Source organism: Alligator sinensis, unplaced genomic scaffold (genome assembly GCF_000455745.1).
Source record: "Alligator sinensis unplaced genomic scaffold, ASM45574v1 scaffold1142_1, whole genome shotgun sequence".
Taxonomy (NCBI): domain Eukaryota; kingdom Metazoa; phylum Chordata; order Crocodylia; family Alligatoridae; genus Alligator; species Alligator sinensis.
Genome location: NW_005842617.1, coordinates 172922 through 189006, shown reverse-complemented (window position 1 = coordinate 189006; position 16085 = coordinate 172922). Strand labels below are relative to the sequence as shown.

Here is a 16085-nt window from a genome sequence, read left to right as displayed (position 1 = left end):
CCCTTGGTTCCTGTCATTTTTGACAGGAACCAAGGGCAGAGAAATATTAATTTTCTAAATTTTTTAGGGGCCCCATGGGCCAGATAGAATGGCCTTGCGGGCCAGATGTGGCCCGCAGGCCATATTTTGCCCACCCCTGTTCTAAGCAGCACATAACCAGCTTAATACATAACATTCGGAAAAGGAAAAGGCTAATTTTTTTTTTCAGATTTACTAATCTGAAATATTTTATTTTTATTTTACTGATGTCCCAGTTTTCCCTGATAGCACATTAAATGATGAAAGGGATGCAGGAAAAAAGCACAATTACATTCAACATCTCTCTTTAATGGGTAGACATACTAGAGTTCATAAAACTGATGCTCTCTTAACACCCTTAAAGAGTTGTCAAAGATTTACTCATGACAAAGCAGAAGCACAATTGAGTGACAAAAGTTTCTGAAGTGTTACAAAGAACCCCTCTATTCTGGAGATTGTGGCGCTCACCGCATTACAGCATCACTCCTATCAGAGGGATCTGCAGCAGCTGTCAAAAATGAGCAAACAGAATCACAGAATCATAAAAATTATCTCAGGTCTGAATATAACCTCAGCTTTTCGACATGCAGGCAACTCCATTATGATAGCAAGTTCTGCAGCATGGTTATAGGGCAATCTAGATGAGGAGCAGGCAAAAAACACAGCCCATGGACAGCATCCGGCCCACCAGGCAATTCCATCTGGCCTCTGGGCACCCACCCATTAGGGAACATCCCACGGCACACAACCCCCACCACCAGCAACAGCGGCAACAGCAGACAGGGGCCCTCAGGGCACTCGTGGCCTGCCCAGGCACTGCTGCCTGGCAATGTGCGGCTCTGGCAAGAGCTGAACATGGCGGCAAGGACTGCAGCAAAGTTAATATGGCGTCCATCCTCCCCTCCCCCTGCCAAAGGAGGAGTTCCAGGAGCAAGCGGAGGGACTTCGGGTGGCAAAGGTCAGGGGTTAAGGATGGGACTGCCAGTCCCAAGGTTGACATGGGGGCAGGGCACCGGTCAAGGCACAGGGCTACCTTTGCAGCCCTCGACAGCTCACCAAAGCTCATTAAGTGCCCTCCAGCTGAAATAAATGCCCACCCGATCTAGATGCTCATGTAGATCCCCAATTAAAATTAAGTGTTAATAAATAAAAAAATGAAAACCAGATTGACATGAACCTGAGACCTGAAAAAGTATGCACTGCATTTGAAAGACTGTCTAGACCCATACCAACCATGCAGCTGGTCTAATAAAATATATTACCCACAAAAATCCTTGCCTTATGTCCTTTTATTAAGTTCCTAACACATTATTCTGGATGTCAGAGAAAGGATATGCTGGCAGCAAACCAGTTATAACTCCTATTGAGTTTCTGCTATGTATTCCCAAACCCTTTAATCCTGAAGAACAACTGTTACAAAACATAGATCTAAGTGGTCACAGACAGTGAAGATTGTCTGGCTTACCCTGTTAAACACCGGCAGCATCATATAAAGTTTCTCTTCCTGTTCTTTCTGAGTCATGTGCCGAGGAGGATGACAAAGTTCTGTGAAGAGGCGGCGCAGGTGCATCAGCCCTAAAGCATTATCCTGAGGGCCGCAATCCTCCTGCCGTGGCCGGCCCATGATCCTCTTCACCATATTCATCTTTGTTGACTTTGGTAAATTCCTCTCTATCCTGTTTAGAGAGGAAATCAATTAGTTGAGTGCATAGACTAGGGCAATGATCACAAATCTACTTGGAAAAGAAATTCAAAGTGTTACTATCCCAAACCCTACCACAAAGACAGCAGCTACTTTTATTGAAAGTACAAGATAATTTTATGCAATACGAATCTAACGTTACATGTCAGGAGGAGGAAAACTGGATCTTTTAATTTCAGGCTTCAAGTTGGTAACGCCAGGAACCAGAAAAGAAATTGCTAACTCCCACAATATAGAATATAGCCGATTAGGTATACTGTGTTGACAAGCACTGCTTATTTCTGAGATTGAAAGACCGATACATTCCAGAACAAACTAATTTATCGTAAATCTTTACCAAAATAATTCTAGAATCTATGATTGCGTACACCAAATTGTAAGCTATACAATTCAATCACGAGTCAATTCAAAACACCAAGATATTTGCTCTACGATGAGACTAACTACAGAATTACCCTCTTTTTTCTATCTCAGTGTACAGGCTTCCAAAAACAATGGTTTTCATTTCACATCCTGAATGTACTGCAGGAAACAGCAGACCAAGGGAAATTTCTACAGCCCAGACAACAACTCTGTGAAACAACCTTCTTAAGCCAGGCAAGCATTTATAATTAGCATTACATTGCTAGAAACAAAGAATGCAAGCAAGCTACTAGGACTGTGTGAAGCTTCAGTAGCTGATTCGATTCAGAGGAGATGCAGCCCGATTCGAGGGCTGAATCTCCGAATCTGCATCGAATCAGGAGACCAAGTAAAAGCTCCAAATTAATTCGGAAAAACTTCAGAAAAAAAAAATTCAGCCGATTCGGAGATTCAGCCATAGACTAAACAGGCAGCTAACAGCTGCCTCCAGCTGGTAAGTCTGTTGGGGTTGGAGGAGGGAAAGGGCATGGGGAAGGGGCTGGGACAAGCTGCCCAGCCAGAGAGCAGGGAGGAACATTACTTGGGGAGGGGGGAAGCGGGGCATGGGATGTGGGCGCAGCAGCGCTAGGAACGGGGGCTCTGCCCTGCTGGTGCTTGCCCAGCTGGGAGGGGAGGGGGCCAGGATGCGGACACGGCTCGCTCCAGGCGGAAGGGGCAAGCAGCAGCAAGGTCTGGCCCCCGCTCAGAGCGCTGCCACACCTGCATTCCGCGCCGGCTGGCAAGCGGAGACAGGGCAGAGTCCCTGCTCCCAGCACTGATGTGGGCACAACAGCGCTGGGAGCAAGGGCTATGCCCCGCTACCGCCCAGAGCAAACCACACCTGCACTGGCCCCCTCCCATACTGGCTGGGTAAGCAGAAGCAGGGCATAGCCCCCATGGCTTCCCCCACCGGGGCAGAGGCAGGCACAGCCAGGGGAGCTGGGGGAAAAGCCCCCATGGCTGCCCTGCCCAGCTCCATCTCCGGCCTGGCCCAGCCTCCCAGCATGCACTAGCTGCAGCAGAGGGGATCAGGGCCTCTGGGCGCTCGTGGCAGAGCCCTCCTGTGCAGCACGGGTCAGTGGGGATTGCCCCCCTCACCTGGCACCTGCACAGCAGCTGCCCCATGGTGCAGGTGCAGCACGGCTCAGCACGGGTCTGCGCACCGCTTGGGAGCTGGGGCCGCTGGGACTGAGTGGTGCCAGGCTCCGGCTGACACACGGAGCCAACCCAGCTCACCACCAAATCGAACAGGGAGCTGAAGAATCTAACTGGGGGATGGGGATTCAAGCCGGCTCGGCTCCCCAGCTCCTGGCTCGATTCGCCTGGGAGCTGGGGTGGCTCCACGTGTCAACCAGAGCTCAGAACCACTGAGCCCCAGCAGCCCCAGCTCCCAGACAGTGCGCAGCATCCTGCCGAGTCGCGCTGCACCCGCGCAATGGGGCAGCTGCCGTACAAGTGCGGGGTGGGGGGGGGGAATCCCTGCTGCCCCCCACTGTGTGTGGGGGGGCTCTGCCACAAGTACCCAGAGGCCCTGATCCCTGCTGCCGCAGCTGGTGAGTGTGGGGATTTTTTTCTTCTTTTTTTTAAATAAAGCTCTGGGGAGGCTAGGCTAGGCAGGGGATGGGGCTGGGGAGGGGAGGCCTGGGGGCTTCTCCCATGGCTCCCCCCCCCCCCCGAGGGGGGAGGCAGGCACAGCCAAAGGAGCTGCCCAGCTGTGCCTGCCTCTCCCCAGCCAATCCGAATCACTGAATCTCGCCGAATCTTCTGAAGCTGATTCAGCCGAATCAATTCAGGAGGATGATCCGAATCTCTGAACTGAATCACTGTCCTCCAAATTGACCAAATCTGAATCAAATACTTCCCTATTTGCACAGGCCTACAAGCTACATCTCCAGAATGGAGAACTCCAACCTAAAAAAAAGGTTCTAAAAACAATTTAGAGGCCATTATGGACAAGCTATGCAGGGCTTGGACAGAGAATTCATTAAACCCAGCATAAACTACACTGCTTTTCTGCACCAGTGTAATCAATACTGGAATCCAGAAACCAGAGATGACCAGATCTTCCACGGTAGCTGTTGCACTAGGCACAATTATAGCACCTCGCCACTATGTGGCAGGGGACAGAAGAACAGACAGCCTGTCTGCATTAAGCTAACAGGTATTCCAAGATAAGAATGGGCACATGTAAGAACACACTTACACTAGTGTATTCTTATGGCTGTTTTTCCCCCAAGCAACACCACACTACTGTAACATATGTCCATCTGTCAATGCAAAATCCTTATGTGATGCAGTGGCAAAAAGGCCTAACATCACCTTTGTATTTGCATGCAACGGAAGAAGTACACAGAGACTTTTACCTCCATATCTACCTAAATATGAACCTGCAATCTAGAAAATAAAGTATCCATATCAAATTACTGTGAATAATTACTAATAAAATGAAAAATAAAAAGCGTATGAGACCTAAAAAGACCCCTCTGCCTGCTTGCATGAATATTTCACACATCCATAATTAATAATTCAGTAAGACACCTAATATTGCAGTTCTATCATAGCATTCTGCCCGACTGCAAAAAAGCAAAAAATCAGAAATAGACCATACCTAATGCTAAGGAAGACTTCAATATAATATGAAAAATGTACACACAAAAACAAGAACTCATACAAAAGTCAGAAATTATCATCCTAAACTTGAGATTCTCTTTGGCTTTGTCTCTAAGGAAACATGATAAGACAACCCTGTAATGTTTTCATTTCATCAGCTTTAGAAAAAGTAAGGCCTGTAATAAATTTCAAATCAGAACAGTATGTTACATCCAAATATGTTTCAAGTTGAAACAGACAGTGCAATTTTCAGAAGAGGCCAAAGCTCTCCCAAACTTTTCATGAGACTTAATGATGTTACTTCAGTTGCTTGTTCTAATATGTAAAATCCAGAAAAATCAAAATAGATTATTCTGCTTCAAAATAAATAGGGACATTTTAGAATACAGCTCTTCACAGATGAACAAACTCATTTGTTTTGTTTCATCTTAATGAAACCTGACATTTTGCTTTCAGTATATAGGCAGGAAATGCTGAGAACTCTAAATAAAACAACATAATAACTTCATGTTTGCATGCAGGATAGCAACAAAGCAAAATGTTGTCAAGGGAAGAGAGAAATATTTGGTAGCAATCTTAGATCTTCTGCTTATTAACTCAGTGGGCAGAGGTGTCTTTCACATTCTTCATAAACATACCCTAACCACAAGGTATTAAGACTGCCTTGTCAAGCCTAGCTAAACTGTGTGCTATGAAAGAACTTAACCCCTACACACCTTCCCGTATTTAGCACCGACTTAAAAGTTATTGCAAATCATGAAGACCTTGACTGAGACAGATAATAGAGTAAACACATCCAAACCCATTTAAAATATGGATAGGCTGAAAAGAAACATAACCTTGCACTGGGCAGCTCTGAATGATCCCTCATCTAAAAGAAAAGCTTAAAAAATTCTTAAGATTGGATTCCATTCCAGTTCTACAAAATTCTTGTGCGCCCATGGACAACAGTTCTTCGATTCAACTTCCTTGCAAGTTCCCTGATCTAACCTGAGTATCTGAAGATCAATTCACTGCACTTGAATGCATAGATGCTACAGTACTAAAGGACAAGTCAACACCTAAACTGCCTGATATAGGTCTCCATATTTTACTTGCCAAATTTCTGATGGTATTAAACATTTCTCAGTCAGTTAATCTGTACAGCAAGGAAACAAACAAATGAATAAATCTGTGTATATGCCATTACAGCCAGGACACTTCATGGAATCCACCATTTGCAGTAGACTTCTAGAAAAAGAGTCAAACATTTACACAAATTGCTTTTATACTCTTCTGTATCTTTCCTTTCACAAATCTGAAGGCTCCAAACAGAGAGAGACCGGTATTAAAGGAATTTATGCAAGAACAGTAGCGAAATTATACCAGGTCAAATTCCTAATGCAGATTGCTGTACTGGATATAAATACGGCTTTCGTCCATGCACCTTAACCTGGTAATATATCATATTAAGCCATACTGACATAAATCCTGCTCTGTTCATGTAGCACATCTGCATTAGGACTTTCCACTGATATAACCAGATGAATTACTTTCCTGCTTTGCATATTACAGAGTACATATAATCAATGCAGAGCTGCTTTCCAGAGCCTGCTATAGACAACATGCAAAAAAAAAATCACTAAGGGTAGAAACAGATGCGTATCGCCTGACATTACAGTCAGTGCCATAGCAAGGGGGGGGCAAGTGGGGCGACCGCCCTGGGGGCCGAAGCAAAGGGGCACCAACAGACACTGCCCAGATGGGGAAGGGTGCAGGACGGAGCCACGAGTGGCCCGTTTCGGGGGCTGCGAGGACAAGGGGAGGGTGGCTCCTGTTGCTGCATGCACTCCCAGGCAAACATTGGGGGGTGGGCATGTGCCCCCTGGATCTGTGTGTGGGGCGAGGGAAGGCTGCTGCTGCTGGCTTTGCCCCAGGCACCAAACTTCCGTGCCATGGTACTGGTTGCAGTCCCACCACCATAAAAATTATGGCAGCACAAATGGTTAGCAAAAGCCACATCCCTATTCTGTGCAGCACCGTATCAGAGGCAAATTAGTGGCATGACAAAAAGTAGTTCCAGGGAATACCTGGCACCCTGGCCCTCCATGCTGGGACCTGCTTACTCAGACCTGCCTCTGGGCTCTCCAGAAATCTGTTTAGTTAGGCATGAAAACTCTGACTTTCCCCCTTAGGCAGAGGAGTCCCTGGAGATCCCAGGGGTGGGTATGGATAAGCAGGAAAACCCTGACTTTCCTCACTTACCCAGATCTGTCCCCAAAGATCACAGAATCAACAGTCTAAAGTTTGGCTTCTTCATGTTTGGCTGTTCTAGTCTCAGTTGAAACATCTCAAATGAAAAGATTCAATAATTTTCACTAATTATCTAGTCTAATTATGGCTCCATAAGGAAAGTGAATAGTAAGAGTCTGGAATATTTACTCACTGAATTATAAACATGATTAAAATTTGAGACATGTTAACTTTTATCTTTGCAATATAATTCATCCTTGTTTCATGCAGCATTTCTACAATGGTTATAATTAGATATTTAATTCGCAATTTTGCAGAAACTGCAAAAATCGGGCATAGTCTGCAAAATCTGTGGGGAGTCAGGGGGAAGGACATCTTACTAAAAATAAAATGCCAGCTCCCCAGTAGGAGCCAGTGGCCCTCATGGCCACTGCAGCCTGGTCTAACAGCTGGCCAAGGGATAGGCACAGGGAGCTGCCAGTGTGACAGGCCCTCCGCACCCCTTGCTGCTGACTGGCTATAGGGGCTTCCAGTCATGCAGACCAACCCCTCACCACCCATCAGTAGAGAGGGGTGGGGCTGTGTAACAGAGTCCTCTTGGCCAATCAGCAGCGAGGGAAAGGGCCACCAGGGCCCCTTGGCCAGAGGTACAGGGGGACTCCGCCACAATAAGCCCACAAAAATGGCAGCCGACCCTGTGATCAACCCGTGAAATTGGCTGTCTAGCTCCTCAATTTCAGATACTTAATTATAATTCATTACTTTTTACCCAATTATATACAACGAAAGAAAGATGTCATGGTCAATTTAGATAACAATCGTGTCAATTTAGATAATGCTACTTAATACATTATGTATTTTACATAAGTTTGTACAGATAAAATTGGAGGGCAGCTGCCTGAACAGCAATTAAGCAACTGTTTATAGTGGAGAGAAAAAAAAATTGTAACTTAAGTGTAAAATCATCTGTTTCTTCCAAATGTCAAAATGTTAGAAAACCAATCTTTTATACAAAGATGCAGAAAAGGTAGCATCCAAAGGAGAATGCAGGACTCCTCAAACCTGTCCTGACAGCAGATGCTCGATACCCATTTGAACTTGTTGTTAACCACACCAGCTAGGGGAATCAGTTAATTGCAGCAAAGATTCAAAGAGTGTCAGTGGATGTCTTAGGCCATGGGCAGACATTAATTTAAATGTGTGATGGGATTTTATTCCATGTCTGGAAAAATCAATCAATCAAATCACATGTCCTGCCATGCCAGATGTTCAAGATTGACAAATGCGCAATTTCAGGGATCTGGGGCTCAGATCCCATCATGCATCTGCTAGTATATAGGGAGCCTGGACCAGATCCGGGCAGCCAGGCACTGGAGAACTGTTCCTTGATGCTGCCCTCCTTGGCACGTGTTTAAATTTCCTGGTGCATGGGGAGCCCAGCATCAAGGAGCTGGTCCCCAAGACAGGATTTCCCAAGTGCCCAGACCTTTGAAGGACAGCCTGTTTGGTTCCTGCTCCCCTCCCTTTTGGTGGGGGTAAGACAGAAGGGAGGGAAGGAGAATGAGCATACATGCTTCACATTCAAATCAAAGCACGATTCAAACCAGCCACAAAGTATGTTCCAAATTTAACAAATAAAATAATAAGCCAGCCACAATATCACAAGATAAACTGCCTGTAGGTGTAGCATGTTAATTTTGTGATAAACTCTGCCATGGCCCATAAACCACAATGAATGGTTTTGTGACCTAGAAACTACTCTTCCACTGCTTTGATGAAATATTTAAGAGCTTCTTGCTGAGTGACAAGGCCAATTAGGCTACCCAGGATGCTGGGTGAACACAACTGCACTGCTTCCCATCTCAGAGAAGATGTGCCTGGAACGCACAGCCTATTTGAGGACAATGTTGCCAATTACGGTAAATTTATCACGCAGATGTGGCTGCTGCCCTAAGAAATAAGGAGATGGGAAGGTGCACAGGAAAAGAGAAAGGCTACGGAAAAAATAAGTTGCAGGAAAGATGATTTGCTGGTTTGCCTGGAGCCTCAAGAAATTCACCAAAAGAAAAAGGAGTCCAAACCAATCTAGCAGAATCCTCTCCAGTGCCAATAGTAGGCCAAGACAGTTAATTACTCAAAATGACACACAAGGTCTGGGAGGACTGACTTGTGACTCGTAGCTTCTGACAATCTCAGAGACTTGTCAACTGACAAGGGTTTGGCAAAGCATGCTTATTAAGAGCCCTGAGACGCAACATATATTAACTAGGTTGTCTGGGATAGGAATGGTTACAGCAAAAACTGATGCTATTATTTGTCATCTAAATGGTGAGATGATTTTTCCAGTCTTGAGAAGTCAATAATAATTAGTGCCGTTAGAAAAATACTTCCAACACTGGTCAGTGCTAGAGTTAGAAGCAACAGATATTTAAGCCTATAGTCAAAGGGACTTCAACTTGTCAGCAAGATAATATTATGTTAATCATTCCCTCATTTTCTTCTATTGACTGAAAGACAGTCATGTGTTAATGGTTTTGCATTACTGCTTCCTAATTTCTCTACACTTCAAATGAGTCTGTCTTTGTGGCATAAAAAGATGCCCTGAAATAAAAATCCACAGTTCTCTGCTGAGTCTTTAGTCCCCCTTTCTTCTCTAGAAACTAACATACGAAAATAATTGTTGAATTCCCTAAGAGCTGATCTGATACATAGACAAGGAACACTTACTGTAACTATTACAAAGGATACCTCCTCACTTTTATATGAATGAGACAGTGGCATCCATTATTAACAGTTATTAAGCTTTAAAGGCAAACAGGAGGCAGACTGCTTATGCAGTAGGCACACTTCATAAAATAAACATATCAAAAAGTTCACAGGTTCATAATAAAACAACAGTATATTGTATATACACAGTAATGAGGAACAATTAGGGTACGGTAATGGAGGGGTAATATCATTGGAGATATCAAAACATTTCTTAAAAGAAAACTAAACTGATAGAAGCTACACAATCCACTCTGTATTTAGTTTCACAATAGCTATTATAGGTCCAAGCAACGCATCTACAGCTTCAAAAGGGTGTTACTTAAATAAGCAATAGATAATTATCTTCATTGTAATTAGTCAGGAGTATTTTTTCTACCATTGCACTGGCATTTAAAATGATACCACTAATTAAAAAAGGAAACAAAACTAAGTCTGTCTTTAAAATCATTTATTTCCTTTGTGTTTTATAGTAGAAAACTGGCAAAATTAATCTAGACACATCTAGATTAGCTACTAGGAGAAGCTAATGGACCTGGATTTTTAATTCTTTTTTGGGTTACATTTCAGAATCAAATATCAAAAAATACTTAGATACCTTGCTGTTAGTTTTGTCAAGAGAAAGGTCAAGCAACCACATGAAAAATAAACTCTGTAGATGAACATTTTACCTTTTGATGGGCAAGAAGAGGTAGTAAGAAGTGACCTATTCATTTGAAGTATTTACACAGTAATCCTAACATTTCTAACAAACAAATCCACTATATACCAGTGATTCTCAGCCAGGATGCACCCTGGGGTGATGCCAGATTTTTTCAAGAGTGCTATGAGGTGTGAGGAGATAAACAGGTAAGCCCAGCTAATGCTTGTACCTGTCTGGACCACCTCCCACCCCTACTGCTCAGCCCCTGTATAAGCACTGTAATATAAAAATTCATTTGAAATTGGGTGCCACTTAATTCACAAAAGTTATGGAGGACATCGAGCCTAATGAGGGGTGCTTCAAGCCCAGTGAGGGGTGCCTCGAGTCCAAAAACGTTGAGAACTACTACTCTACTTTTTCCTTTGGAGCCCCAGGTTGTCCTTATGAAATGCTGATGACCTGCACCCCTGAATAAAGGACAAATTCCGCTCATTCCCCCTACCCCACCCCCAATTTTAACAGGAGAACAATTTTCTTTCTAGAACTGGTTTTAACTTTTTATTGTGCAATAGCTTCTCTGCACACAGAACTGGTCTCAAAGTAATGGCAAAATGATTTGTGTGATACCCAGTTATTTGTGCAGTACCTGTAATGTATAGCGGGGGCCTAATATTCAGACAACTAAAATTAGTACCTGGTAATCCAAAAACTGTCAAGGCAAATAATAATTATTTTTTTTAAATTATCTACTTGTTTTTAAAGACTGAATTTTCTAAATGTGCATATAATGCCTCCAGGCTTCATGTACCATTATCCCATATACAGCATATTTCTGTTTTTCTCATAACAATGAATGTATTTGATTAGGTGCACAGCCTCCGGACTGAAAACAAGCTATACACTTATTCAAACTCAGTGTATGCAATGCCTATTAACTACAGGGACAAAAGGGGCTAAAGCCTTTCAGACTATTCATTAATGTTCCTTACCTTATTTCTCAGAGTTCCTCCTGTGTCTAGTAACAGCCTTGAAATTGAAAAAGCCTAGTTAGTTCCAGGACGCTTTTGAGGCCTTGAAATTGATGGCTGTTTCACCAATTATGTAGTTAAATGGAGTCAAGATTACCTTATGAAATAGAGAGTAGGCCAAAGACTTCCTTTAAACTTAAGCAGTTTCTGCCCTTAACTGAAACATAGAAACTGAGAGACTGTTCTAATATAAACAGGCAAAAACGTAGGGCTAACATCATGTTCAGCAGTTGCCTGGTATGCATTAAGTAGACTATTACCCAAAAAATGGCAATAAGAATTATAAAATTTGCATGACTACTGCTGAAAGTATATAGGTGGAAATGGAATTTAAGACTTTATTATTTCTGTTCAGGCATTGCATAAAACCATAAAACTTATTAAATCCAGTCCTTAAATCAGAATTTGAACCTTCTTTGCCAAGCAGCAGCAGCACTGCTTCCATAATATCTAGGATACAATTCTGGCTGCCAAATGATATATGTTTACAGTTTGCTTCCTATATCTTTATTTATCATAGAAGAGAAGTTAAATCAACACTCCTGTCAGCGGTGCATATGCAGCTCTCAATGTAGGCTTTTTGGGGTTTTTTTTTTTTTAGAAAATGTACTTTTTCCCCCTGCATCTCAGCATGACTCCCACTATTCAAATAAACATTTTAAATTCTGCTTCCAGAAGGTAACATTTCCTACCACGTTCTATTTCAAATAGTACAACAGTAGTTTGTAAAATTTCCTTTTTTTTCTTCAAATGTGTTGACTTGCTTACACCTCTTATGTAGACTTAAGGCGGCATAAGCACCTTAACTGTATCCTCTTATCAATGCACAGCAGATTCATCGATTAGTTTTTTCCCCCACTCTGAACACTAATAATTACATCTTTGGATTTTTTAAAATTCTTTTGAGTATGTTTATTCCTTTACATACAAAAATGACACAAGGTTGAAGAAAAAGGGGGAAAAAAACCTTAAGTGCAGTCTCTATATTCTTCGGGCCTCAAATTCTGTCTCTAAGCAAGCTTCACATTAGTAAAGGTAAGAATTAAACCATTTGTTTCAGATTTGACCAAATTAAGATCTACCCATCAACCAATTTCTATATAAAATACTAAAATTTATGTTTAATGTGTACAGTAATTGTTCAGTTGAATGCTAAATGTTGAATCTGGCAAATATTTGTATTTTCTAGAATCGTAGAATTGAAGGACTGGAAAGGATCTGTAAGATCATCGAGTCCAGTCCCCTGCCATGGGCAAAAAGTTATTGGGCTCATATGAGCTCAGCAAGATGCTTGTCCAGCCTCATCTTGAACACCTCCAAGGATGGTGACTGTACCACCTCTGCCGGGAGTGTGTTCCGAATTCTGGTGACCCTTACAGAGAAAATGTTTTTTCTTATGTCCAGCCTGAATTTACCTTCTATCAGCTTAGGCCCATTGGTCCTTGTCCTCCCTTGAGGTTCCTTCCCGAAGGAGTTGCTCCCCTAGATCTTGGTGCTCATCTCTGATGTACTCGTAGGCAGCTATCAAGTCACCTCTCAAGCCTTCTCTTACTCAGACTGAACAGGCCCAGTTACTGGAATCTCTTCTCTTTGGGCCTATCCTCCATGCCCTTGGCCATGCAGGTGACCTTTCTTTGTACCCTCTCGAGCTTATCCATGTCCTTCTTGAAGTGCAGTGCCCAGAAGTGGACATACAGTACTCCAGCTGAGGGCTCACCAGTGCCAAGTAGAGAGGGAGGAGCACTTCCCTGGATCTATTGGCAACATATCAGCTGATGCACACCAGAGTTCTATTTGCCCTGCTGGCAACCCTATCACACTGTTGGCTCATGTTCATCTTCTGATCGATTGTAACCCCCAGGTCTCACTCAGATGCTGTGCCAGCCAGTGGACCACCACCCGTAGTGTAGTTATGGTGTAGGTTCTTCCTACCCAGATGAAGAACCCTGCACTTCTCCCTGTTAAACTTCATCTGATTCTGTTCAGCCCATAGAACCAGTTTGTCAAGGTCATCCTGGATCCTTACCCTATCCTCTGATGCACCAGCATTTCCCCACAGCTTGGTGTCATCCGCAAACTTAATCGTTGAGCTTCCCACACCCTCATCCAAGTCATTACTAAATATATGTTAAAAAGCATGGGTCCAAGCACCGATCCCTGGGGGACACCACTGAAGATGGCCCTCCAGGATGAGGCCATCCCAGCCTCTAAGCCAGTTTTCCACCCACCTCACTGTAGACTGGTTCAGTCCAGTACCCTCCAGTTTGATTGAGAGTATCCTGTGGAAAACAGAATCAAAAGGCTTTACTGAATTCTAAGCAAGTGACATCAACCTCGTGTCCCTTGTCCAGATGGTTAGTTACCTGGTCATAGAAAGACATTAGCAATATTTACAAGCAATATTAAAAAGGGATTGATAATAAAAGCAATATTAAAAGTAGAAATAATAAAAACATTTTACTATAATTTGTTTTTGTTTTTAAATTTGGATCTTACTTCTTTCTACCTTCATGGAACCCATGTTTTCTGAAGATCTCAGTTTTTAAAGGCTTTTTTCCAACTGCTTTTTCCTCAGTGTATTTGATAATAAAGTTGAATGCTAACATGCCTTGAAACTACGAAAAACTGATGTATGACTTTCAAACAGTGCTTTTAATTTACAGATCACAAAACAAGGGAATACTTGCTTTGTTCCACAGGCTAAGAAAAAAGGGATGTCCTAAGCTCCAGCTGATGTTCTTGGGCAGTATGGAGATGTCACAGTATGTCCAAGGCAAGACAGAATCCATGTCGTTTAACAAAGGAGTGGCCTATTGGCTAAGCCTATACTACTTCCCCAGATGTCTTAAAAATAGACTATTCAATCTATTAGCTGTATTTTTGTCCTATTTATCCTTCCTTTGGGGGAAAAAGCCTTTAAGAAGTCTTTACTTTGCTGATACCATATTTTTAAAAGATCCTTGGTGTACTGCACCATTTGCATACTGAATTATTCTTGTAAGTAATTAAACATGTATGCATAACAGCCAGGCAAGCAAACCAAGCAGCTACTTAATCCACATTTAAAATTACCTTGACCCTTTATAGTTATCCTTTTAGAAATTGTGGGAGCAAGACAATAAGCATTCTGAAGATAAGAACCAAGACCTTGAGTATGATTTCAATTCAGGTGCTACAGCAGGAGTGGGCAAAATATGGCCCACAGGCCGGATCCGATCTGCCATGGGATTCTATCCAGCCTGCAGTGATGACCTTATCAAACCGGTACACCGAACTGTAATTTGTCATGATTTAAGATATTGTTTTTGTCTGCAAGGGCTGCCAGAACCTGGCTTCAAGGGAAGGCTTGCAAGGGAGGTGTTGTTCTCCCCTACCTTGGGGGTTCTGAAGAGGAGGCTGGACATACACCTGGCTAGGGTCGTCTGATCCCAGTGCTCTCTCCTGCCCATGGCAGGGGGTTGGACTCCATGATCTACTAAGGTCCCTTCCAACCCAAACATCTATGAATCCCTTGGTTTGTGCCATGGAGCATGCAGCCCATCCTGCTGCCCCTGGGTGCACAACAGGGTTGGATTGGCATAGCAGCCAGACTGCTTCCTGGCAGCGGCAGCTCCTGCCAGCTGCCACTGAGTCACTGCTGGCCCTGGCTGCACTTTTCTGGGTGCCCTGGCCTGTCCACCCTGCACACCAGGCAAAGCAGGCAGGAGGGGTCTCCAGGGAGACCAGACCAGGACCCCATGGGCAGGGTGCACACAGCTGGGCAGAAGAGATGGGGCTGCGAGCAGGTGGGGACTAGCGTCTGGGAGTGAAATGGGTGGGTTGGGCAGGGACCAGGGCTGAGCCTGGGGACAAGGATCACAGAGTGCTGAAAAGCACAGGGCTGAGTCCCCCCCTGCCTGTACAACTGGCGCCCATCAGAGGGATGTGAGGGGAGCAGATTGCAGCTCTGCCCCAGGGCCCCCCCAGCCTTGCACTGTCACCGACTCATGATCACAGTCCCTGCACTGGCCCCACCTGCCCATGGCCCCATCCCATCTGCCTGGCCAAGTGTACCCTGCCTGCAGGGCTCCTGGGTTAGTCTCCACATACTGAGGCAGATCCAAGTAAAACAGCTCATCTCTGGGGTAGGCTCTTATCCTCAATAGCCTCTGTTGTTTCACACTTCATGCAAATTATATTATATCAATACTTCTTCCAGGGTAAATAAAAGCTGTTTTCTGTTGCTTTAGCACAGACACACACACACACACTGTAATTATATATACAGGGTCTTCATAAAGTCCTTGTGCACTGTTAAACTTTAACAACTTAGGTTGCAGGTATAATAGAAACAATTTGTAAACAGCATTTAAGGGCAAATTTATTAAAGTTTTAGGACAACTAGTGTACATAATGCTAGACTTCATAAGTAATAATGAATTTATTCTTATTTAAGATCCTTTGACACATGAAAAATTGATACTGTAGACAAGAAGGCAAACTGTGTCCTATGGCTAGCAAAATTGAAGTCCGTATCAGCTGTGAGAAGAAAATAGTGGTTATGTTGAAGTCTAGCATTGTGTGTTCTAGTCGTCATAAAACTCTCTCTAGTAAAACAACTGGTATCTACACTTAAACCTAATGACCAACAAACAAGTCATACTAATTAAAGTGCAAATAAAAATAAAGACTCTCTGATTTCTCA

At 43.5% G+C, this 16085-nt stretch overlaps 1 protein-coding gene across 13 annotated transcripts in view; it reads right to left on the bottom strand.

Moving 5' to 3' along the window:
- Positions 1–16085, bottom strand: part of WDFY3 (WD repeat and FYVE domain containing 3) — a 379376-nt gene that overhangs the window by 276626 nt on the left and 86665 nt on the right. For 12 of the 13 annotated variants that reach the window (XR_003096142.1, XM_025215013.1, XM_025215023.1 and 9 more), the window contains one exon: positions 1484–1694. Coding sequence is in view for 12 of the 13 variants with exons in the window: in XM_025215013.1 (XP_025070798.1) it covers positions 1484–1694 (211 nt within the window). In the remaining variant the exon portion in view is untranslated. Of the gene's footprint in view, positions 1–1483; positions 1695–13629; positions 13650–16085 lie in introns of those variants that run through there. The other variant, XM_025215018.1, reaches the window with a different exon arrangement.